The 23849-nt window shown below is 64.7% G+C and overlaps 1 protein-coding gene across 1 annotated transcript; it reads right to left on the reverse strand.

Moving 5' to 3' along the window:
* Positions 1-278: 278 nt before the first annotated feature.
* On the reverse strand, positions 279-21249 carry COL20A1 (collagen type XX alpha 1 chain). Its single transcript, XM_032878692.1, is given in 40 exon segments — positions 279-388; positions 804-881; positions 1568-1714; positions 1948-1996; positions 2108-2143; positions 2724-2795; positions 3449-3502; positions 3773-3826; positions 3961-4014; positions 5300-5353; positions 6001-6087; positions 6629-6706; positions 6791-6949; positions 7378-7487; positions 7686-7825; positions 9608-9715; positions 9717-9749; positions 9802-9820; positions 10154-10283; positions 10461-10525; positions 10528-10620; positions 10955-10984; positions 10987-11068; positions 11221-11358; positions 11812-11955; positions 12418-12554; positions 12693-12816; positions 12920-13065; positions 13794-13923; positions 14288-14448; positions 14699-14815; positions 14818-14856; positions 15055-15100; positions 15102-15220; positions 15670-15789; positions 16113-16271; positions 17491-17634; positions 17742-17885; positions 18912-19022; positions 21168-21249. Coding segments are annotated over 40 exon segments (3819 nt in total). The 3' UTR covers positions 279-362.
* Positions 21250-23849: the final 2600 nt, after the last annotated feature.

A 23849-nucleotide genomic window follows, 5' to 3' on the forward strand; every position in this document is an offset into this window, starting at 1 on the left:
AGCTCAGAATGCAGCTGAGAAGTTGTGTCCTGGGGCACGGAGTCACGACGTAACAGGGAGACGGTGGGACAGGGGTCCTCAAGGCCATGGAAGGGTGGCACTTCTCTCTGAGGGCCCAGGGTGGGGAGCCCTGGCCTTGCCCAGGGAGGGATGGGCTCCGGGCCCCAGGGACACCCCTCCCTGGAGTGAGCAGCCCCCTTGGCCAGCACGATGCCGTTTATCTGAGTGCGGAAAACGGTACAAAGGAAAGGCGCCCCACCACCCTCCTTCGGCTCCCAGGTCCCTCCTGGACTCGATGCTCCTGCCTCTTCCTCCCGCCTGCACCGCCGTTCTCGGTGCCGAGTCTGGGGAGGGGTGCAGGGTCACTGTGGGCAGCATGGGGGCCATCCTGGCAGGAGAGAAGGGGGGACAGCTCTGAAGGAGGTGGCAGGCAGCGGACACCCAGCCCACCAGGCGCCGCAGACTCGAGACCCCCGGGTCTCAGCGTGGCCAGAGGGTCTGCTTCTCATGGCACCGCTCGTACGTGTCCCCCACCCAGGGCCCTTTACCCACTTAGGTCAGGTGCCCACTGCCGGGCACAGGTGGTCTCCACTCCTGACATGCTCACCCCTGGCCGGGGCCTCCCTGGGCTCCCCTGTTGCCCCCACATCTGCCCTTGGGCTGGTGAGACCCAGGAAGCCTCACTTGTACCTGCACCTCAGCCAGCCGGTAGGCCCTGCTCCTTGGCACCCGCACTCTGCCCGTGCTGCCCCCAGCTCGCACCTGCTCCCCGGGACCCCCTCCTCCCGCAGGTGGGGGCTCACCTGCTCCTCCTGGGGGTCCTGGAGGCTTGTTCCCTTCCAGCCCCAGGGTGCCCATGTGACTGAGGGCTCTGGGTTCGCCTGAGCAGGAGAGGGCTGTGTTAAGCTGAGAGGTGCAGGAGGTAATACTCTCCCTTCTTGGGGACCCTGTCCTGACAGACAGGAAGACGGGTGCCTGAGCCCCAGACAGACACCAGCTCTTGGCTCCACCAGGTCAACAGTGTGGTGGGGGCCAAGTGGGGGAGGCTCGGTGGGGGGTCCTCATGACAGCCCGGGCCAGCTTGTCGGAGAGGGGGTGGTCATCCCAAAGGCCGTGTCTGGAGAACCGTGATGGGCTGTGGTGGGAAGGGGCTTCCCACAAGCGAGGCCCTCTCCTCTAACCCGATGTGTAGCCAGAGGTGGGAGGCAGCACCCCTCCCTGCCGCTCCTTTCTCCCCATCCAGGCCCACGAGCTCTGTCTCCCCTATCAGCCTCCCATTCATCCTAGCACTTGAGCTGTGACCAGCGGTGGAGCCCCAGTCAGGCGGAGGGACATAGCACAAGATCATTAGACCAAGCCCCCTGCTGCGCCCAAGCACGTGAGGAGGACAGAAGGGAGGGGATGGCAGGGGCCCCTTTGAGGACCCCAGGAAGTCCATTCCTGCCCTAAGCAAACTCGGTGTGTGCTTGGGGGCCCCAGGAGGATGGGGAACCGGGCCCACAGGACCCCCAGCCCAGTACAGGGGGAGGGGCTACAGAGCACCTGACCCTCCCCACGGAGCCAGTACCTCTGTTCTCAGGGCGCAGGCCATCGTCTCCCGCTTCTCCAGGGAGCTGGGCCTCACCGAGTGTGCTGGGGGGCCCGGGGGCCTCCAAGATGGGTGTGGGGGGCCTGGCGCTCTCACAGAGGAAGGAGTGGAACTTCAGTACATGAGCTGGGGGTTGGGGTGGAGGGGGCATCAGCAGGGTGGGCGTGGAGTGTAGGGCGCCCCACATGCTTTCCCCCTCACTCCATGGTGCATGGCCAAGGAGAATGGCCACGCCAGGCTGGGCTTGCTGGTGACGAGGGGCCCAGGTTGCTGTGAACACAGAGGCTGCACGGGAGGCCCGGGAGCCTCTGGGGTCCTCACAAGGAAGCTGCACCACTCACCTTGGATGGCAGACTTGCAGGCCTGGCCCAGGAGCTGGTAGATGGTGGCCAGGGACTGTGGCTCGTCCTGCAAGGGAGAGTGGGCCACGTGGCCACGAGCCATGACCAGTGGCACAGGGGTCAGTGGCTCCCCATACTTCCCAGGAAGTGCCCAGACCCCAGAGAGGGGCCTACTCACCTTCTCTCCTCGCTCCCCTTTGGGTCCTGGTAGGCCCTTAAGCAGAGGAAAAGGAGAAAGTGACAGAGAAGTAAACTGACAGCAGAGGAGCCACATCTGGATCCCATCCTGGCTCCCCTCTGGGCGGGGTGAGGGCTGCATGCCGGGGCCCCAGGTCAGCTCCCCTCTGGGCAGGGTGCCCCCTGACTCTGCTCCCAGTGGGGCAGGGGTCCCACCCGTGTGGGCGGAGGAAGACCAGGCAGGGCGTAGCCTGATCCCAGGGAGCCGCAGGGAATGCCCCAGGGACAAAGGGCCTGCCCTTAGCAGGCAAGCACAGGACGAAGGCCCAGATACCCACGGGCCTGTACAGAGCATGTCCCCACCCATGGGCCTGCTTTCCTCCCCCTCCCCAGCTGGAGCCCCCACCCCCAGCTTATAGGCCCCATGTGCCCCCCCACCCGGAGCCCAGAGCCCCTGTGTCGGGACCCCTCTGTGAGGGAGCTCCAGGCCTTCTCTGCTCCGGGTGAGCCCCAGACCCAAGCGCTTTGGAGGCCTGGCTCTATGAGGCGGCCTGAGGCTTTTGCTCACATTTGCTCCCTGCCCCCCAACTCCTGGGGAGGTGGTAGGTGGGACTTACCATGGGCCCCACGGCCCCCAGGGGTCCTCTCTCCCCACTGGTGCCCCTGGCCCCAACCGTGCCCTGGAAGCCCTACAGAGGTGCGGGGTTAGCTGTAGGCCCCCCAAGAACGTAGCTCCTCCTCCCTCCCGCCCTGGCTCCCTGTGGTCTGGGTCCCTGCAGCCTCGGACCCAGAGTGGATCCCTTCACGCGTCCTAGCCTCTCATCCCCACCGCGGGGCTGCTCCACGCCCCAAGCCCAGGGCAGAGTCCCACCTGCCCCACCTCTCAGCCCTGACTCTTTCCTACAATAGCCCTTGACTCTATTCCAGCTGTCCTGACTCTGACCATCCGTTCGGGAGAGGCACCAGGCTGAGCCTGCCCGGCCTCTCCACCTCCTCCCCCGCCCTGCTCAGAGCAGCAGGGACCCCGCTGGCTGGGGAGGGCAGCCGAGGAGGAGAAGGGGCCCCGGTCGTGTCCTGCAGCCTGCCTCACCCACCCACCCTCCCCAGGCCCACCTGAGTCGGTTCCCACCATGTGGGTCTCATGCAGGGGTGCCTGGGGAAGTGGGAAAGACACTTGCACGGTGCTCGACAGGCCCCGTGGACCTCTGCAGGTTCCAGCCCAGGAGGAGAGGTCTCCTGTCACCCCCTTCAGCTGGGGCCTGCTCTGTGTTCAGCCCCAAGCCTGGGCAGGGGGGTGGGGTGAGGGGTTGGGGTAGAGCGTCGCAGGGCATGTGGTGCCTACCCTGGGGCCTGGAGGTCCAGGCAGGCCGGCGCTCCCCTCAAGGCCTTGCATTCCCTGAGGGCAAAGGAAGAGGCAAGCTGGGGCGGGAGGGGGACTGGCAGCCCTACATGCCGTCCCCCGGATGCCCACATGGTCGCAGACACGACCGGTCCCCAGGAAGGTGGCGCGCACCCCTGTGCGTCACTCTGAGAGCTGAGGCGGCCAGCCCAGCTCAGGGCCTGCCTCCCCGCCCCGGGGCACTGACCGTAGCCCCCTCCCTGCAGGCCAGACCGCCACCCCCAAGGCCTCTGGCCAAGACCCTCCTGTGGCAGGCTTCTCTCCCACCTTTGGTCCCTGGAGGCCGACCTTCCCGGGGGTGCCCTGGTGACCAGGATGGCCCTAGAAGGGAACATAGATGGCTGGCCAGGCTGAGGCCAAGGTCTGAAGCTGGGGAGGAGGCCCGGTTCCCGAGACCCACGTCCCCAGTCCATACCCTCCCCGCCCACGTGCCCCTAGTGGTCTGACCCCACTACCTTCAAGCCTGGGAGCCCATGGTCCCCTTTCTCTCCTTTGACCCCTGGCGGACCCTGGAGAGAAAAGAGACTCGACAGGAAGTCTGTTCTGGAGGAAGGGGGAGGCAGGACCTACCCCAGGTCCCTGCACGGTTCGGGCCTCAGTCCCTGGTGACCCCTGCTGACCTGCAAGACCCTCAGGTCCCATGTGTTTGGGTGGCCCAGGCTCTCAGATGCAGGCAGGGGAGGGGCTGAGAAGGCCTGGGGAAACTCTAGCAGCCCCTCCTTCAATCCTGTCCCTACTGGTACCCCTGGCCCTCCAGCTGACTTTGGTACCCAGACCCAGGCTTGTGCAGAGACGTCTGCACCGCACTGCCCACCCCAGGAGGGGTCCTGCGGCCACCCTCTCTATAGCCAGGAATGGACCGATGCCACAGCTCCAGGTCCCAGAGCCTGGGAACCTGTCCTCCCTTCTTGACCTGGAGGGATGCAGAAACCGCCGTGGCAGTCCCAACCCGGACGGGCAGTCACAGCCCTCCAAAGCCCAGGCCCCAGACTCAGGCCTGGCTGGAGCATCCTCCCCAGTCTCTGAGGGACAGGGGACACCCACTGTTTCCACTGCTTGGCATCATGGGGGTGGTGAGAAGATGCTCTCAGGTAACGCTCGTGAGCCAAGTGTGTAAGCGTACCGACCTCCACAAAAAAAAACGGCGGCCGCTCTCACACACGAGCATCAGTGAGAACGTCGCCAGTAAGACGCCGCAGACAGCTCCACGCAGCATGGCGGGAAGGACCCAGTTCAAGCAAGGCAGCCCAGGATCCAGCAAGACACTAAGATCAGTCACCAAACTAGCAGCTCCAGGATGAGAGGTTGTCAGGCTGTGTCCACAGCAGCAAACCTGATTTAGTACCCCCACTCGAGTTCCAGTCTAGTAAGACAAGAACGCACAGACGGGACGGCCACACCCCAAAGCCTCTGTACCCACCCCGCGCGCGGTCTGCACCGCCACGGGCAGTTAAACGTGGTCAAGACTCAGGCACATGGTGGTTTCCACAGAGCGTGAACGCCCCCAAGAATTAGTAAGAAAAGCGAGCCGGTGGAAAGGGTTCAAAGGATATTTGTCCAACAAGAAAATTCCAGCAACTTCCACGGGGAGCTGGAGCTGCTTTAGGAGAAAAGCCTGTTAAACTGGCAGCAACAGGGTCCCCTGGTCAGAGCGCTCAAGGTCAGGGTCATTTCTGGGGCTGGGGTGGGGAGCTGGCCCCTCCCTGGGGAGGGCACCTAGCTTCTAGATGTGGGGCTCCCTCTGCGTTCTCAGGAAAGATAGGGTCCGGCCCCATGGGACTCCCCACTACTCACCCTGGGCCCTGGGAAGCCCTGCTCTCCTGGGGCTCCGTTCCTTCCAGGGAGGCCCTGCAGGGGCACGGTAAGGGCTCAGCGCAGTCCCCCCAAGGGCCCCACAGTATTGGCCTGGACTGCAGTCCCCAGGTTTAGGTGGAGAAGGGGAAGGGTCTTCCAGGACAAGAGAACCCCAGCCTATCCTTGCCTCCCACAGACTCTGCGTAGAGCAGGCTCCTGTTCTGGCAGGTCCTGTTTCAAATCCTGACCCTGTCTGGTATGGGCCACGGAGCCCAGAGCCAGTGCCTGTCGACCAACAGTCTCACTGCAGGCCCTGCCCCATGGGTGATGGTCCAGGGCCTAGAGAGACGCCTCGCCTCCCAGAGTCCCCCAGCCAGAGTACCCAGGACAGAGGCCGCCCACGCAGCTGTGATGTGTGGCCAGGCCATGTCACACTCACTGGTCCACAGTGCTGCAGCCCCACGGGGAAATTTGGGATATACTGGACCCCACACAGAGAGGGCTCAGCTCAGGGGAGGGCAGCGGGGGCAGGAAGGAGAGGCTTGCTGGGAGGGTCGCATGAGGCTGGGCGCACGAGGCAACTGTGGGACGTGAGAGCCCCTCCCATCTGTGCAGCCGGCTGGGACCGCTGCTCGGTGCCATGGCCATGGAATGTTGCCAGGAGCCCCTGGTCACCCCAGGGGAGGAGAGGATGGACTCACTGGAGGTCCTTGGGGCCCTGGGGGCCCAGGGGTCTGCGAGGAACAGGTGCAGGCAGAAGAGAAGGCAAGGCAGGTCTCTCCATCCTTCTGGGAGAAAGGAGACCCCACTCATTTAGTGCGTCCCCAGCTGTTCTCATCTGAGCTAGAGCTCAGAGTAGCCACAGACTTTGGGGTTCTAGGACGCCTGGCAGGCTGGGAATGAAGGGCAGGGACCCCATCCTGGGCGCCACCCCTCAAGGCTGCCCTGCCTGGGCTGTCTCACAGTCCCTCCCAAGTCCCGAGCATGGCTAAGCCCAGGGTGGGTCCAGTGCGAGGAACCCGGCCACACCTGCAAGGTGTAGAGGCCGACTGAGTCTCTGGCGGTGCCTCTGGCTTTGCCGGCTGAGCCCCTTCCTGGCCCGCAGCATGCACCCCAGCAGGAAAGGGCAGTGGGCACCCCTGCAGCTGGGGACTTCCTGACACATTCCAGCCTGCCTGGCCCCAGGGCCTCAGGCTGCCCAGGGTGCCAGCTCTGGCCCAGAGGCCACCTCCTCCAGGAAGACTGTCCTTCTCTCCCCCAGCCCCATGATGATGGACATGCTTTCTACCCCCAGACTCTAGGAGCCTTGGCAGGCGCTGGCCCACCTACTGCCGCAGGGAGCTCGCAGCACACGTCCTCCTCTGCCCAGGAGTCACTGCACACGATGTGCAGCAGCTGGAGCTGGAACTACGACAGAGAGGGTCGGCCAGACCAGGCCGGGTTTCCGTGGCCCCCTCCGGCCCAGCCCGGCAGGACAAGTCCCATGCTCACTGTGGCTGAGCTGCTCCGGGGGTCCCGGGCCTTGGCCAACCTCCCCAGCATCACGAAGCCTGTGGCAGGTCGGCTGCCCGCCTCCCCAGTCGGCCTCTCGGCCACCTTCTGGCAGTCCACGTAGAGCCTGACCTTGGAGCGGCCCACAGCCACGTGCACCTGCCGGACACCAGCACGGGTTCCCCCACTGCCCCAGCCAGCCAGGGGGAGCAAGGGCCCATCACCAGGGTGGCAGGACCCTGACTCCACCTCAGGTCTCATGGGACAACCCCTCACGGGGCCTCAGTTTCCCCTTTATAAAGGAGACTGAATCGCACCCTCCCAGGGGGGCCCAGGAAGGGCTGGAATGCTCTCACACCCACATGAAGACATCTGTCTAGAGGGGAGTGCGGAGCAGAGGCTCAGACAGGCCAAACATGACTTTCCAGGAAAACGGGGGTGCAGGGGCGGGCCACGGTGTGTGACGGGGGCTGCGGGTGGGAGGCAGGCACGTCCTCCGTGTCCTGGGGGGGTCTGTCCCCAAACTCAGAGACTGGAGGAGGGTCTTGGGGGAGGCACACTCCAATTGTTCAGGAACCTTCCAGGACCTTGTGGAAGCTTCCAAAGAAAATCTTCCTCACTTCAGGCAGGTCAAAGGTCACCTCTTGCAGGGTGGCCCTGGGGTCGTGGTTGAAGTAGGTCAGAGACTTCCTGCCAGCTGCAGGGCAGGGGTGAGGAGCGCATGGGACCCCCAGAGCAGAGTGGGGCAGTCCCAGGCAGGGCAGCACACCAATGCACCCCAAGCCTCAGGGGCCCGAGCATGGACGTGGCTTTGCCTGGGGCATCCTGGGCTGGCGCGGCACAGAGCTCCTCCGGAAGCACAGACCCGGGCCTGGCACCCTCCCCACGGACTGACCATCCAGCAGGACCCCCAGGATGGGCTGCAGGTCCTCAGCCGTCATCTGCCATAAAGCGAAGGCCTCACGGGGAGTCTTGGGCAGCACACGCAGCACGAAGACCACCGTGTGCTCCGGCGGGGGCGCAGCCAGCTGGGGGCTGCTGTGGGGGCACAGGTGGGGGTGACTGCAGGCCCAGGAGCGGTGGGGGGGTCCCACCATCCCCCAGACCCACAGCGCCGCAGTGTGGGGGTCTGCGACCATGCTGGGCCTCTCCTGCCTCCATCCCCAACAGTAACGTGCGGTATGTGGGGGACAGAAGCACCCCAGGCTGGTGGGGGCTCAGCCACACATGCTCTGTGGCTGGGACCAAAGGCCACCCTACCAGAGTCAGTGTTCACGACACTCCTGGGCAGGGTCCTCCAAGACCCCATTCCCTGGGGGCTCTACAGGGGCAGAAGGGGGCAGGTCACGGGGGCCTGGCAGGAGTGTCTCTGGGCCTGTGTCCTGGGGTCAGGAGCCCACAAGCCCACAGGTGGCTCTGCCCTTGGGAGTCGACCCCGCTGACCCGAGCTTGTTGGTGTGCTCAGAACAGACAGGCAGGGGGTGTGTCTGTGCCAGCGCCCACTGGCGCATGCTGAGGGGTGGGAAGGGCAGGGAACAGGGTGTCAGGTCACCCAATAACATTGTTCCTGCAGGCCTATAGCCTCACTCTCTGCCCTTTGTTTGCTCTTAGGGTAACCAAGAGCCCAAAGAGCCAGCCCTGCACATTCTTGAGGTTCTCTAAGCAAACTGACCCCAGGGCCTTGGCACAGGCTGCTCCTTCTTCCTCGGTGCTTTTCCCCTTCCCTATTGTCTCCCTGGTGGCCCTTACTTGTCTGCCACTTCCTCAGCAGGCCATCTTGACCCTTCAACTCTTCCCAGCCTGGAGCCCCACTCTGGCAGCTATCACGGCAGGGGGGCACTTGCGCTGGGTGCCCTCCCCTGGGGTGGCTGATCGCATCTGGGGTGGGGGCCCCACCAGCAGAACCGTGAGCTCCGGAGGGTAGACAGTGAGCGCCTGAGAAAGTCTGTCACTTGCAGAAAAGGGACAAGGATGGCAGACCAGGCGTCGTGCCAGCCTCATCCAGGGAGGACAGATTCAGGGTTCCGGACACTTAGAGCAGCCCGCCCCGATAGAGACCCCAGATTCAAGCTCGGACGGGAGGAAGGGGCCACTGAGAAAGAGACCGGCTTCAGCCACCCACACGCAGAGGGAAGACCTGTCACCCCTGAAAGAAACGTTAGCACGGGAGCAGGTTGGGGTGGGTGGGAGGAAGAGGACGGTGAGGGAGGCATGAGCTCAGACGGGAGGACGGCGGCCGGCAGAGCGGCACCTTCCGCAGCCGCGCCCGTCACGCCAAGTCCTGAATCCGGGCGGCCTGTGGTGAGTGTGGTGCAGCGAGCTGCTGTGTGGTTTCCAAAGCTCTGGCACTGAGCGCGTACAACCCGCGAGCCTAAGGAAGGGCCATGCGGGGCGTGGCCCAATGAGCTGGATTCCACTGGCTCCACCAACAGAGTGGCCGTGAGGAGCCACGCCGCCTTGCCCACGGCCGGTCCCGGAGCAGCGCCCGCGGGCACCCAGGGGCTCGCAGCTTTGCCGGACCCACACACACCCAGGACGCAGGAGCTCCCGAGGGCACAAGCTTCTGTATCTCCAAGTCTGAGCAACGCTGGGGCTGCGCGGGAAAAGGACCCGCAAGTGGCCGCATTCCGCCCCAGTGAGATTTGTTCATCTGCAAAACCCTGCCTGCCCAGGGGGGTCACCTCGTCGGCTCTGGGGGGCTTGCACCTGCCACAGCCTCCCCAGGGAGACGGGGGGGCATCACGGGGAGGATGCGGCCACCCATCCCCGCTCTGCAGCTGCCCCCTCTGGGTCCCTGTCCACTCCCGGGCCCCCCACCTGGCCCGGCGGGTCAGCTGAGCATCCTTGAAGAGCGTGAAGGTCCAGGCGCAGCCGAACGCCGCACGCTCCATGGCAAGGCCTCGGAGGGACGCGTGCTCCTGCTCCCAGCCCGAAGGCCGCCATGAGGTCGAAGCAAGGGCTCCGTCCGGCCCCGGCCGCACCAACCCGCACCCGTGATATTGGACTGATACGGTCTTAACCGTGGGCTCACTGTCTGCGCTGCACAACAGGGAAGGTTTCCATGAAAACCCCGATCTCCCTTCTGCGACCTCTGTGCTGCTGGGTGGCGTGCGGAGCGCAACAGGCAGCACACCTTGCCAGCAGGTCCCCAGGGTCCAGGCGTCCAGGTGCCTGGCTGGGTCTGGGGTCTGGTTGGGTCGGGCTGGGTCTGGGTCTGGCTGGGGGCTGCCTGGGCATGAGGGTCTGGGGTCTAGCTGGGGTCTGGCGTCCAGCTGGGGTCTGGCTGGGTCTGGGTCTGGCTGGGGCCCAGAGGGGTGTGAGTGTGGGGTCTGTCTGGGTCTGGTGGTCTTGGTGCCCATTCACTCGTCCGGCCTGTAGCAGACACGGGCGCGCTCTCCCCTGCTCCGTAGACCGCTGAGACCTGGATCCTATATTTGGTGGCTGCCAGCAGGCTGGGGAGCGTCACATGGTTGCTGGGTCCTGGGACAGAGATCTGGGAGGGGGGACACAGTCACCTAAGCCCCCCACCCCAGACCATCTCTGCTCTCATTTGTCTGTGTTCTGCCATGGAAGTGTTGCCCCCCTCCACAGACAGGGTGGGCTCTCTCCCTGCCACGGCGCCCGGGACCTGGGGGCCCGTGAGGAGCCTCCCTGCTCCGCCAAGACCCACCGACTTCTCCGGTCCTGAGCCTGAGGCCAGCACGTAGGTGAGCCAGTAGTGGAGGACGTGGCCCTCGGGGGCGTCCAGGTGACTCGCAGGCTGCTGGGTGACTCGGAAGCCAAGGCCAGGTCGGAGGGCGGGCTCCGGCGTGCTGTGGGGTGGGCAGCACCTGGGGGCTCAGAGAGGGCGGCCTGGAGGACGGCCAGCACACCCCGCTGCCACATCCCTCTGCCCCCTAGGCTCGGCATGGGTGGGGCCACTGGCACAGTCCTGAGGACAGCCGGGGATGTGAAACCTTGCCACCTCCCACCCCGGAAACACCTGCCGGGGATGCTCAGGGAGAGCCTGTGGACCCAGTGGCCAGGCCACAGGGTCAGGGATTCAGGGAGCTGTCAACGGTTCTGGGAGTCTGAGATCCTGGGCCGGGAACTGGGCGAGTCTGGGGTCCCTCTGGGCTGTTCCTGGTCCTCAAGCAGCTGAGGGGCACAGCAGGGGTCACCTACGGGGGGTGTAGCAGAGGGACACCGGGTCAGGTAGGCCAGGATGGTGATCTCGTACCCCAAGTGGCTTCGGAGGCCAGGCAGGACCTCCATGCCCAGGCTCCCTGGGACAGAGATCTGTGGAGAGAAGGGACAGGCATGCGTCTTGAGGACAGGGGTCCTCATGCGGGGCTCTGCCCACAGGCTGCGGGAAGTTGGGTGCCCCGGGATGAAGGGCCAGGGTCTGAGCGCTCCTGAGTGGGGGTGGTCTTCCTCTCCCTGCCCCACACCTCTCGGGCCTTCCCATCTCCCATGGGCGTCCACTTGATCTGGTGGACAAGCACTCCAGAAGCCGAGGCGGCCTCCCACTCCAGCTGGACCTCGTCTCCAGGGAGCTCTGTTGCCGAGAGCTTGCTCGGGCTGGGGACCTTCCCCGGGAGACAGAGCGGGGACACCGAGGCTGGGGTGGCGGGGCCTGGACGAGCAACAGCGGGAGGAGGGGCCAGTGCACCCCGCTGAGGCTCGAGGTCCCACATGCTCCCACCCTGGGCAGCTCGCCAGATGCCTGCCCCCGTGCTCTTGGAGGTTTCACAGCTGCAGGATGACACCTGGGGGACCACACAGAGGGGAGCCCCGGACCCCTCCAACAGCCATACCCACATTTCTCCCCTTTCCCCAGGGCCCGGTTGCAGGCTGGGCTGGTCTGCTTCTCGAGGGGCCCCAGGTCCTACCCTCCAGGGCCCTGTGCTCCACCTCACACCTGCCGTGTCTACGTGCCCCCACCTAGCTCAGCACTGCCCACAGCTGCCCCTCAGCTGACGCGTTAGCTTGAACCAGCCATCGGGGGAGAGATGAAGCCGGCCTGGGGACCCCGGCCCGACCTCGGTGCACTCACGCATGGTCAGCTGGCCAGTCAGCGTGGAGGAGCCGCCCGCGGGGTAGAGGCAGGTGACGCAGACGGAGTAGGTGGTGGAGGAGAACAGGGGACCCAGAGTGGCTGAGGTGGCATTCCCAGGGGCCTCCACCTGTGAGGCAGACAGACACACAGGTGCAGGCCTGGGGCCAACTCTCCACACTGGGGAGGGGTCAGACTCTGGCAGGAGGGGACCCCGGCCCGGGACGTGTCCTAGATGGGGGAAGCTGCCACGCAGGCAGGGCCTCCTGGGCCCCCGCCTGCTCCCACCCCCTCTCTCAAAGAGCCCGACAAGCCTCTCGTGAGGCCCCGGGACCTGCAACCCACTGCCCGGAGGTGGCTTACAGGCCTGCGTCTGAGTCCTGGCTCTGCACCTGTCCCTTCCCTGCGCCTACAGCCTGGGGATCCCAGAGGCCGGGATGGAGGCTGCTACTCTCGGTCCCCCCACAGCAGCCCAGGCTGGGGCCCGGGGGCTCCTCCAATAGCCAGCAACTGTGAGCGCAGGAGGGGGCTGGAGGGCTGGGCCCTGTGTTCACCTTGTCCCACTGGACCCCAGGGCCCCCAGGCAGGGGGCCTGCCCCGAGTGGCTGCCCTCACTGGAGACAAAGCCGACCCTGAACAGCACGGGCCTCGGGGCGCCCTCCCAGAACACACGGGCCGAGTCGTGACTCACGTCCAAGAAGCCGAGGTGTCTGCGCGGCGCCAGGGCAGCTGGGGGACATGTCACAGCCTCAGGGACCGGCCCGCACCCACTCCCCAACCAGCAAGGCCACCAGAGGGCTCTGGGAACCAACACCTGGGGGAAGGGGCGCTTGTCCAGGGGGCAGCCGCCGGGGGGTGGACGCTTACCGGTCCTGGCACGGATGCCCCGGGCCTCGCTGGCCTCCGGCCCTTGCAAGCTCTGCACCCGGACATCGTAGTCTGTGCCAGGCTCCAGGCTGTCCCGCAGCACCTCTGGCTGCCCCACCCGCACCTGCAGGGGTGCGGCAGGCAAGCTGGCCCCTGCCCGTGGCACTGCCCAGCCCCGCAGCCCCCAGAACGCCCTCCTCTGCCTCCCCTCCCAGGGGGCCTTAAACCTTTCTGCCCTCTTCCTGGTGGCGCAGGGGGGCTGGCGAGCATCGCACCAGGTACTGCGTGGCCTCTGCCGATGGCCGCCAGGTGAAGCGGACGGTGGTGGGTGTCACTGCAGCCAGGGTCAGTGCCTGGGGCGGAGGCAGAGGCGCTGGGGGAAGGGGGACACTTTAGGGACACAGCACCTTGCAGAAAGCATACGCACACACACGTGGGGGCCTCACTCTAGTGACAGAGGGCCCCGGGCCATGCAGAACTTGCGGTGGGTCTCAGTGGAGACGGAGATGGGAAGGTTGGGGGCACCCACAGACCCATCCGACTCTGCCCCCAGACTTCGCTTTAGGCCACGTTTCCAGTGGACAGCTCTGGGGAAACATGGCCGCCCTGTGGGTTTCTGTTTAAGACTGCCTGCCCTGAGGGTGGAGGTGCCAGGATCCTAGGTTAGAAACCCCATGGAGAAGCCACACGGCGTAGGGTCCAGAAACGGCAAATCTACGCTGACAGCCGCAGACCGGGGAGTGCCAGGGGCTGAGGGGTTGGGGGGCCAGGGGCAGCAGCTTGGGGGCCCGGGCTTCTCTCTGGTGAGGAGCTATTCCACAGCCAACTGTGGACAACGGCAGGACCCACGGCTGCTGAGCCTCATACCACACGGTTGAGTTGTTGCAACGTGGGAATTACGTCTCAAGAAAGCTTTTAAGGGGGCTCATGGCGGCCCGAGAGGGCAGGAGATCCACAGCAGGCGCGAGCAGCTCAGAAGAGGACACCGAGGGTCAGGAAGACCCAGTGACACCGCAGGCAGGCTGAGACCAGGCCACGGTCTGCACCACCCCTGCTGGTGGGGGTGACCCCCGAACCCCAGCGTGATGCCATCCCACCCACCTGTGGTCACAAGGCCCCGTAGGCCCTCGCCGACCCCAGCCTCACCGACAGGGAACACAGACACCAAGTACTCGGTGCCGATGGTCAGGCTGTGAAGCGTCATGGACGAGGTAGGCCCATCCAGCACCATCTGGAACAGGAGCCACAGTTGAGCCTGTGGGGTGGGCAGCGCAGGGGTGTGGGGCGTAGGTGTGCAGGGTGCAGGGTTGCGGGGCAGGAGCAGGGGTGTGGGGCACAGGGGTGGAGGGTGCAGGGTTGCGGGGCAGATGCAAGGGTGTGGGGCAGGCACAGGATCAACTCTGGTAGGGCTGAGGTCAGTCCTTGCTTCCCACGGTGACCTCGGCCACCACACAGCCATGGGTGGCGTAAGGATGCACGCCCACTCCTTTCCACTCGCGCTTGTGGGCCACCCTCACCGTGCCCTCCATCCTGCGGGACAGCTGCGTCACGCGTGGCCCTGACTCTGTCCACGGCAGGCAGAGAGCCCCCCTCACCTCCTGCAGGGGGCCACCCCTGGAAGGCCGCCACGTGACCAGATACTTGAGCGGCAGCTGGGGGTCTGGGGTCCAGGACAAGTGGACGCTGGAGGGGTTCGCCTGGGTCAAGATGAATCTGGTGGGAGTGAAGACGGTGTCCGGGGCCGGGGTGGCCACAGCTGCTGTGACTATGGGAGGGAAGGAGGACGGTCAATGGCCCAGCAGGTGGCCTGCATTAGCAGCTACCCTGCTCTCCCCAGCGGCCACTTCCCAGAGGGACAGGTGTCCCCCAGGCTGCAGACACCTTCAGAGCCCTGGGAGCCAAGGGGAGGGGGGCTCAGGGCATCCCATCTGGGGGCCACAACCGCCCTCTCCCTCTGCCCAGAGGGGCCAGGCAGGACTGTGGCCAGTGAGGGGGACTCTGCTCACCGGGGCCCCGGCTCCCGCCTTGGACCTTCTGGCAGATGAGGCGGCTGAGCAAGCCGGCCAGGGTACCAAGCTGGGGGAAGTCCTGTACACTGTGGACAGTGATGTCCAGTGGGGGGATGCCAGGAGCCGCAGCTCGGCCTCGTCTGCGTTCTTCACACCTGCTCACAGGGTACAGAGGTGAGGACACACCTGGCCTCACCCTCCCCACGCTGTTGTCCCATCCTGCTAGCACGACCAGGGGCCCCTGGCTTGAGTCACCCAGCGGTCTGAGGGACCTCTAGCCCAGGGCAGAGGGTTGGGAATGGAAGCTGCCCGCCCGGCCATGAGAAACCCAGCCGAGGGTGGGGGCTGCTCACCCACAGCAAAGACGGCGACTCCCAGGTCCTTGAGGACGTGGCCAGCGGGCACGGGCATCATCCTGGGATTTGCCGTCCGTCACTAGGACCACCACCTTGGCCGCCTCTGGACGGGGCCCCGCTCCAGGCTTTAGGTTCTGCTCCCGCACGTGAGTCAGGGCCAGGCCTTGGGCAATCAAGAGTAAAGGCGTGTGGCCCACGGGACCCTCTTGCCCGACACTGCTCCACCGGCCCCTAACTCCAGCGCAGGGCTCACCGAGTCAGTCCCGGCCGCGCCAGTGGGGGCTCCAGAGGCAGGACCCACCACAAGACCCAGGGGGCTGCCTGTGGGAGATGCTGCTTGGGGGCTGCTTCCGCGGGCGGCCCCTCCCAGGAGCTTGGACCCATCAGAGGAGCCACTCGCTTCCAGCAAGGCTGGCTGACGGGAAGCCCCGTCTTCATCCAAGGTCATTAAGGGGTGATTTGCTCTTTATGAAGGTGTGAGTCAGGCTCAGCACCCACATCGCCCTCGGCTTCAAGTCTGGGAGGCTGGCCTGTGGGATGGAGTCGGGGGGACTTTGGGACAGAGACCTGGACAGACCCCCAAGGCCGGGGCTGCTGGCGGCCCAGGTGCACCTGTGAACGTGTTTCCCCCTTTGTAGTGGAGGCTGCAGACGGCTGCCAGCACCTTGTCCTTGCTGCGGAAGGCACTGAGGTCCCACTCGGTCTGGGGGTCTCCACTGTACTGAGTCAGGCCTGGGCAGGGGCAGTTCTGGGTGCTGAGCTGCCCAGCACACACACGGCCTCACTGGGACACCAGACAGGGTACACGTTTGCACCCGGACAGGTCACCAGATCATCCCCCAGCCCCTGCAAAAGCCCCCACCCGCCCGGCCTGGGGGGGGGTCAGCCTGTGGGTGGCTGGCGACCCCGATCGGCAGGACTATCTCTGGTTTCCCCAGGAGGCTCTGTGCCTCCTGCCCGACTTGCCGTTTCTCAGAATTGGGCCTCCCCTGGGTGGGGGTAGGACTTGTGGGGACACCTCGGGCAGGGCAGTAGGGCAGGGGGTTGGTACCCACCAACTTGGACTTTATTTGGCCCGATCTCAAAGAGCTCAATGACGCTGGCCAGGAAATCTTTGACCTGCTAGAAATGACTATGGCCAATACTCCAGGACCCGTCCATCAGGAAGATCATGTCCACGGGTGTAGGGGGTGTGCAGCGGAACTGGGGGTTGGCTGGGAGGGAAGGGAGGGAGGGAGGAACTGGGCCAGGGCCACACCACTCTAAAAGCCCCTCCCAAATGGCTCCAGGCTGTGCTCCAGCCCCCAGGGTCTCCTTCCCTGTGTTGGTGGACAGAGTGGGGCCATGGGGCTCTGGCCTCAAGTGTGGCAGGTGGCCAGGTCTTGGGGACCCTCACCGGACTCAGAACACCCTGTGTGAACCCTGGTTCATGGTGTCAGTCCTCTGAGTACCCTCAGGAAGGGCTAATGAGACCCCTAGGTGCCCCAGCACCTCTGCCTTCCAGTGGCCTCGGCAGGGCTGGTCCCCGGGTGCAGCTGTCGAAGTGGGGACCAGCGGACAGAGACTAGCCAAGGGGTGTCGACTGGGGGGGCGGTCAGCATGGCTGGCAGCTCTGGCCTCAGGCCTCACTGGCTGGGACAGTGGTTTGTTCTGAGCTCTTTGGACACAAAGTCTATAAACTCGGTGCCTCTAGGCCGAGCCCCAGACCCCAGACCCCTCGTGAAGACTCCTGTGTTGGGTGAGTGCAAGGAGATGCCATCTGATGTGGGGCACAGCCCTGCTCAAAGCACTATGTGGCTGGGGAGACCGTCCCAGCAGATACTAAGTCCATGGGGAGACAGTGAGGGCGAGAGAGGGGACGTGTCCCCCTGAGGAGAGAGATACCTTTTTCTATCCCTACTGTGACTGACAGGGAGACAAAGTCAGGGACATCCTGGTCTGGTAGAGGAGGCTTAGCTGGCAGAAACGCCACAGCTGTCTGCCCTGGGTCACACAGCGGCTCCACCCCCGGCCCCCCCAGGTCCACAGAACCTGGTGTCCCGGCAGTTGTCCCGGCATTTACCTGGCGTCTCCATCGTTCCCGCAGAGCCCTGGGCCTGGCTCTTCCGCTCCAGGTCTGTGGAGGGCTGGGAAGGGGCCTTGCCCCCTGAGCTCCTGGCTAGGCACTGCTTCTTGCCAGGCAGCCCTGCAGAGGTCACAGCTGGGTTACTTCCCACCTGCCACACTCAGGTGCGGCAGCAAGGGGCATGGATGCCCGAGTGCACCCCCAGCGGGTGGCCTGTCCCTGTGAGCTGGGGTGATTGCCGGAGGGCGGCCGGCTTGCTCAAGGAGAAGCTGGAACGGGAGGGCCGACACGAGGGAGAGAGTCCCAGCCGCCTGAAGGGAGAGCGTGAGACGCAGACGGTGACCCTCCCTCACCCCATTCTGCGCTACCAAGATTGGGTGAGTCTTGACTTGGGGACGAGGCAACTCGGGGCTCAGGGCCTGGGCTCCCTGTGTGGGAGGGTGTGGGCTCCGTGGCTGCCTCCAGGGGCTTCTGGCTGCTCCTGCTTGCCGCGTGACTCTTCAGGTCCTGGACTGCAGGGGGACACGCGGGGCTGTGAGTGTCCCCGACCCCGGGGGGCCTGCTCCTCACACACAGCCCCGCTCTGAGGCCGGGTTCCCTGTGCAGGTCACAGACTTACTCACAAACTCCCTCTGCGCCAGCAGGGCGTTCCCAGAGCCGGTGAGCTTGAAGATCTGCACGGTGTAGCCCTTGGAGGGGCTCAAGCCCCCCACTGTGGCCTTGGGGGTCTTGGTGGTCAGAATCACCTCCTGCTCTGCATCCCCTGGGGCAGGGGTGGGGAGAGAGACTGAGACTGGGCATGCGTCCAGGCGCACGCGTGTTCGTGTCCGTGCACATTGCGGAGTGGGGAGTGCCTTTAACCTCTAAAACTTAAAAAGATTCCCCAAGACTGCTAGTTCACGTCGCCTCCGTCAGAAACCAACACAAGCTTTTTCTGAAGTAAGACAATGTCACAGAAGGTCCTAAGGTACTTCCGTAAGTTTTCACAACGGCTGACGCCCAGTGACGGGCAACCAGGCGTGCAAGGAACAAGAGGAAGGGACAGAAAGTGAAGAGAAACAACAGACGATAGGAAGAGACCCACTGGTCATCCAGACAATGGAGCTCGGGGCTTTAAGGCAGCTGTGCTACCTAGTTAGGAGACTTAGAGATAAGCCTATGGATTCAGGCATCAAACTAGAAACAACTAAAAAGAAATCCTAGAATGTAAAAACCAAATGGACATTTTCCAAATGGAAATTCTAGAATGGGAAAACAAAAACTGAAGTTGGGAATTCAAAGAACAACTTAACCACCTCTTACATGTCAACGAAGACATAAACAGTGGAATACAGGTCAGGATAGAAAACACAGAATTAGGAACGGAGAAATACGGTGTCTGGGGGGCTCAGCAGCGAAGCCTCTGCCTTCGGGTCATGAGCTCAGGGTCCCGGGATTGAGCCCCGCAAAGGGCTCTCTGCTCAGCGGGGAGCCTGCCCTCCCTCTCCATCTGCAGCTCCCCCTACTTGTGTGCACTCTCTCTAATAAATAAATAAATAAAATCTTTTAAAAAGTGGAGAAATAAAGGAATTAAAAATATAGAAGAAAGAATCAGAGGCAACAGAGCTGGTAGAGCCTTCCGTGTGAGCTGGACGAGGGGGTTGGCGGTGGGCGCCTCACAGGCCTCACCCTCCCACTCCTGTCCCCGCTGTCCTTCCCTCCCGTTGACACTCGGGTGCTGGGCTGGAGGAGCTGAGCCCAGAGCAGTGTGCCAGCCACTGGCCCTGCCGGCCCTGCCGGAGCCCCATACCTGCCACGGGCTTCACCTGCACCAGGTAGCCGAGGCCGCTCCCCTCCACCTCCCTCCACTTCATCTGCAGCCGGTCCTCGGGCAGCACGGCCAGCCTCAGGCGGCTGCTCGCTGGGGAGACAAGACCGGGGGGTCAGCACTGACCCCTGGACAGCAGCCGGCAGCCGTGGGGGCCCAGCCCCACCCACCGGGGGACACTGGAGAACCCAAGGCCTTATCTGGGGCTGGAGGGGGACTGGGTCCTCTGAGGGTCCCAGGTGCCAAGGCTGCCTGGTAGGTCCAGTGAAGAGACTGCCCCCACCCAGGGAGGCCCGCCCGGCTCTGTGAGGGGCGCCCCTGCCCTGCTGACCGGGGCCCAGACCAGCATCCAGGATCAGTAGGAAGAGCCCTGCTGGGGTGCCGCGGCTGTCCTGGGAGGAAGAGGGGGTGTGGGGGCCTGAGGCCCGGGGCACGGCCTGGCCATCAGGGAAGCTTCCGGGAGGTCCGTGGCAGGGTGGGTACTTTTGGAAAAGGGGGACAGAGATGGGCTTCTTCTGGCTGCTCCAGTGAGAGCTGGGTCACGGGAGGATGGCAGGGTTGGGGGGCGCCCGGGGCAGACACGATGACCAACGGTTCGGAGGGGGAAGCAGCTGGACTGGGTCCCCGGATGTGCCCGGTGGCTCCCGGGAGCGCCGGGCTGAAAGGCAGGAGCGTCTCATGGTGGAGCCATGAAAAGCCATTTGTAAGCAGGACGCCCTCCCGAGTCCTGCTGATGAAGAGCGCTCTGTCTCGCGGTGCCTCGGACGCGTTGGGGGAGACATTCCAGCTGCCTTGGGACTGCATGTTAAGGGGCCTCGGTGGGGCACAGGGCAGACAGCCGGGGCCTGCTGGTGGGGAGCCTCCCAGAAGCGCCCCCTCAGCAGGGCCATCCCCGGGGAAGGCAGCCCGGACCTGTAGGACCCCACCCTCTGCCCTCCTAGGGTCCAGGAGACCCAGGTCTGCCCAGAGTCTGCAGGGGCCCTGCTGAACCCGGAGCATAAGGTGTCCGTGGGCTCACGAGCGACTTGGCCCCACCATCGCATGAACCTGTCAGAGCCACGGGGACCCGGGGACATGCCCCGATGACCACGGCCAGTCTGCATGCCAAGCCAGCGCCGAGGAAGAGCGGGCAGCAGACCCGTGCCTCCCACCACTCGAGGTGTGGCCACACGGCGCGCCCCTCTGCCAGGCACGCGTTCTCAACAGAGACTGGGAGTCAGACACAGCAAGACTCCGGCAGTCGCCCAGGAGTGGCGTCTTCCAACGGCGGAGTCGCAGTCTCCTGCCCTCACAGGACTCGCTGGGAGTGGCCCGGGCTGGGGGCCAAGCCAGGGCGCTGGCGGCCACCTTCTCAGAACAGTGCGGGCCGGTGCCCCTCGTGGGGAGCTCAGCGAGGACGCCAGCCATGTTCCGCAGCTGCGTCCCTTTTGGGCTATTCCAAAGACATGGTGATGAGTGTCACAAAGGCAAGCACTGTCAGTACCCGGTAGAAAGCCATCAGTTTGGGTCACAAAGGCGCTGCAGGGAGGGCTGGGCAGCCCTGCGTTCTCCCTGTGCCTCAGAATGAGCAGGGAAAGGGCGAGAAGTGAGAGCCCATGGCAGAGAACGGTGCTTTGCTTGGAGGACAGGAGGAAAAGGGGGTTTTCCTCCTTACTCTGGCTTTCTGCTGCTTGGAAATTTTACACTGAAGAGGTGTCCTGATGGGGCGCCTGGGTGGCTCAGTCGTCACGCGTCTGCCTTCGGCTCAGGTCATGATCCCAGGGTCCCGGGATCGAGCCCACATCGGCTCCCCGCTCAGCTCCCTGCTCTTCTCCCTCTCCCACTCCCCCTGCTTGTGTTCCCTCTCTTGCTCACTCTCTCCGTCAGATAAATAAAATCTTAAAAAAAAAATAAAGAAGTGGTGTCCTGAAATAGTGCAAGATAAAGCGTGGATGGAAGAGAGAATTCAGTGCCGCGTGTCAGTAAGTGTCCGAAAGCGCACAACAGCGTCCCCACGCGGGCCCGACAGATAGCAAGTCGGAAGGTCCAGCGAAAGCTGCGGGTAGCTCTTGGGGCAGAGGACATAGGTGGCCTCTGGTGTCGTCTTTCCTCCTCGAGCACACATTCAACTCAGAACTCCAGGGGAGTCAGGAGTAGGCGTCGGAGACCCCTCCTGAGTGGGGCCTGTGCCCTGCCCTGGGGTGGGGTTGGGCGCTGACCGGTGCCACATTCCCAGGAAGCGCCCCCCCATGTCCTTACCTTGTCCCTGGCCGAGTCCCAAGGCAGCACCCAGCCACAGCCAGAGGCAAGGCCCAAGATGCGAGCGTGTGAGGGCATTCATGGTGCGTGGCCTGCGGGAAGAGTCCACTCGGCCACCTTCTGTCTGTCCGTCCATCGTCCGCCCATCAATCCAGCCAGCCATCCACCCGTACCAGGCACCCCACATGCCGTGGTCTGGAGCTGCCCCTACAGTGGACCTGTGTCCCGCATGGCCCGTGCAGGTGTTTCCCGGGGTGAGCGGTCAGCTGCCCTTCCCCTGCCCACCCTGGAGGCACCGGGCTGTCGCAGCCTCTGGTCCCGCATCCCGCCCTCAGGACATTCTCACAGGCCGGCACCAGGCCCTGACTGCCGGCCCGGCCACTCACTCGTCATGAGGACAGACTGGGACAGCTTCTGCCAGGGCCACGGGGCCTGGGGAGGGAACAGAGCCATGTAGGGGCAAACCCTGTTTGCAGCCCGAGGGGCATCAGAGCTGGGACCTCAGTCTGAGCACAACCCCTTGGGGGCCACGCAGCAAGCCCTCTGCCAGCCCCAGGAGGGTTGTCCGGCCTGAGGACTGGCCCCAGTCGGCCTCTCGGCTGGGAAGTCCTTGCACACAGGTTCAAGCCCCACATAGCCTGGGGGGCTGCCTCTGTGGACAGTGCGGAAGGGACACACAGCACAGAAGCTCAGGACCCCAGCCACACCCAGGGAGGGGGGCACCAGCCCCACAGAGCAGAGCCGCTGAGCTTGTGGGCATCTTCGGGGCTGTGAAGGGCTGGGGGCCGGTGCATGGGCTCTGGACTCTCCCGGGCCCCGGAGTCCCCTCCCAATCCACATTCTGAAGCCAGACCCCTCTGCTCCCCAGAAACTGGACTTGGTGGGACCCTTGCGGGGACCCCTCTTCAGTCTGCCCTCTCTGCCCCAGGCCTCTTTGAAAAGGCAAGATCATTCTCTGATCGTGGACCTGGGCAGACCCCTGGTGGCTCTCCTTGTCCACCCAGCCCCCCAGGACCACAGGCGAGTCACTAACCTTCTCCTGGGCGAGGGTGGCATCCCTGGGTCCCCATACATTCCCCTACTCTGGTCCTGCTGCAGCTACGAGAGCCAGGGTTTATTAAGGTCCCCGTCACTCCGCCCCTCCACGTCACTGCCTGCCCCTGGCCCACCCCTGGCCTCCTCCCCTCCCGGGGCTCTCTCCCCCTTCCCGGCTACAGCCCAAGAGTAGGGGTACAGAGTTCCTGCGTGAAGGACAGTTGCCTCAGGGCAGGGATCCCACAGCACCAAACACCTTCATCCCTCACTCCACACCGTCGGCCCCAAAGCAGGGATCACGGGGCAGACACCTGAGGGACCAAGGCCACTATGTGTGGACAGATAACAGGCCGGTGCCTCTGGTGGCCAGTGGTGGGGAAGCACAACACTTCTTCTGGGCTGCCCTACCTTTTGGCCCAGTGCCCAGGCCCACACTGGCCCCGCCAGGAACCCTTCCTTTTTGTCTCCACTGCCCTCTGGGTCTATAGAGCCACACAAGTGCGCAGCCCCTCCCAGCCACCGGGACAGCCCTAAGCCTGCTGCTTGGGCGGGGACACTGGCCAGACCAGACCCCATTCCAGCCCCAGCCCTGGACCCACCTGACCCGGGATCACCCACCCAAGGTCACTGAGGGGTGAGGGGGGCTGACTACCAGGAACCCCACAGGGCTGGTAGCCTGTGCTGACGCCAGCTTCCGGAGACAGGGATGCTTTGGAGGGGCTGGCGCGGCAGGGGCTCTCGGGCTGGGAGGCCACAGTTGGAGACACGGCGCGTGCTGGAGGCCGGCAGCCTTCGGTGGTCAGAGGTCTGGGTCCGGATGCTGCTGGGGGAGGAGGGCCCTTACCCGACTCCCACGGGGGCTCAGCGCCCTCCCCACACTCTTGTCCACAGGGAGGACACTGCCTCGCCACTGCCAGTCTACCAGCCCCAGACCTGGTAACACTGCTGGGCGGTGAGGGTGCACGGTCCCGGACCTGGGCCAGGAGACCAAGGTGGCCCTGCTGTAGGTGCCACAGCGTCCCTCTGTGCACCCTGCTAGCCCGCCCCGCTAGCCCTGTCCTGACCGCTTCGTGAGCCCTGCTCTCTCCTGGGCAGACAGTGCTCCTATGCCAGGAAGGGAAGGGCCTCAGGCCTAGGCCAGCTGGGGTTCCGTGACTTGCCAGAGCCTGAGGACCCATGACTGGACACCAGGACACCAGTGCTGATGGACGCAGAGCTCAGGGTGCTGGGCACCTGCCCGGTCCTGGGACCTACACCCCGGCCAAGCCCCACACGCTCAAGTGTGCACCAGCAGAGAGGACTGGATCCAGCAGCCACAGACAGGCACTGGACACATTGCGTCCACCTGTGGCTCGTGGGCACTCGGGACACACACACACTCACACGCACCCCACTGAGGTGCTACCCTCCACACACATAAGTCGATCAACTCCTCAGCATCCTTGGCTGGGCGCTGTCCGCCCTCCCCTGTGTGCTCACCCTGGAGTCCTGCACAGCCTCTGAAGCCCCAGAGACTAGTTAGCAATGTCAGGGCTGCCCCGGGTCACTGAGAAAGAACAGGACGGCCCCACGTGCTGGCTGGCCTTCACTCCAGCGTGCAGGTAGGGACCCTGAGCGCACCCCGAGCACAGATCCCACTTCCCCCAG

This window comes from Lontra canadensis, unplaced genomic scaffold (genome assembly GCF_010015895.1).
Source record: "Lontra canadensis isolate GAN:19392208 unplaced genomic scaffold, GSC_riverotter_1.0 scaffold65, whole genome shotgun sequence".
NCBI lineage: Eukaryota > Metazoa > Chordata > Mammalia > Carnivora > Mustelidae > Lontra > Lontra canadensis.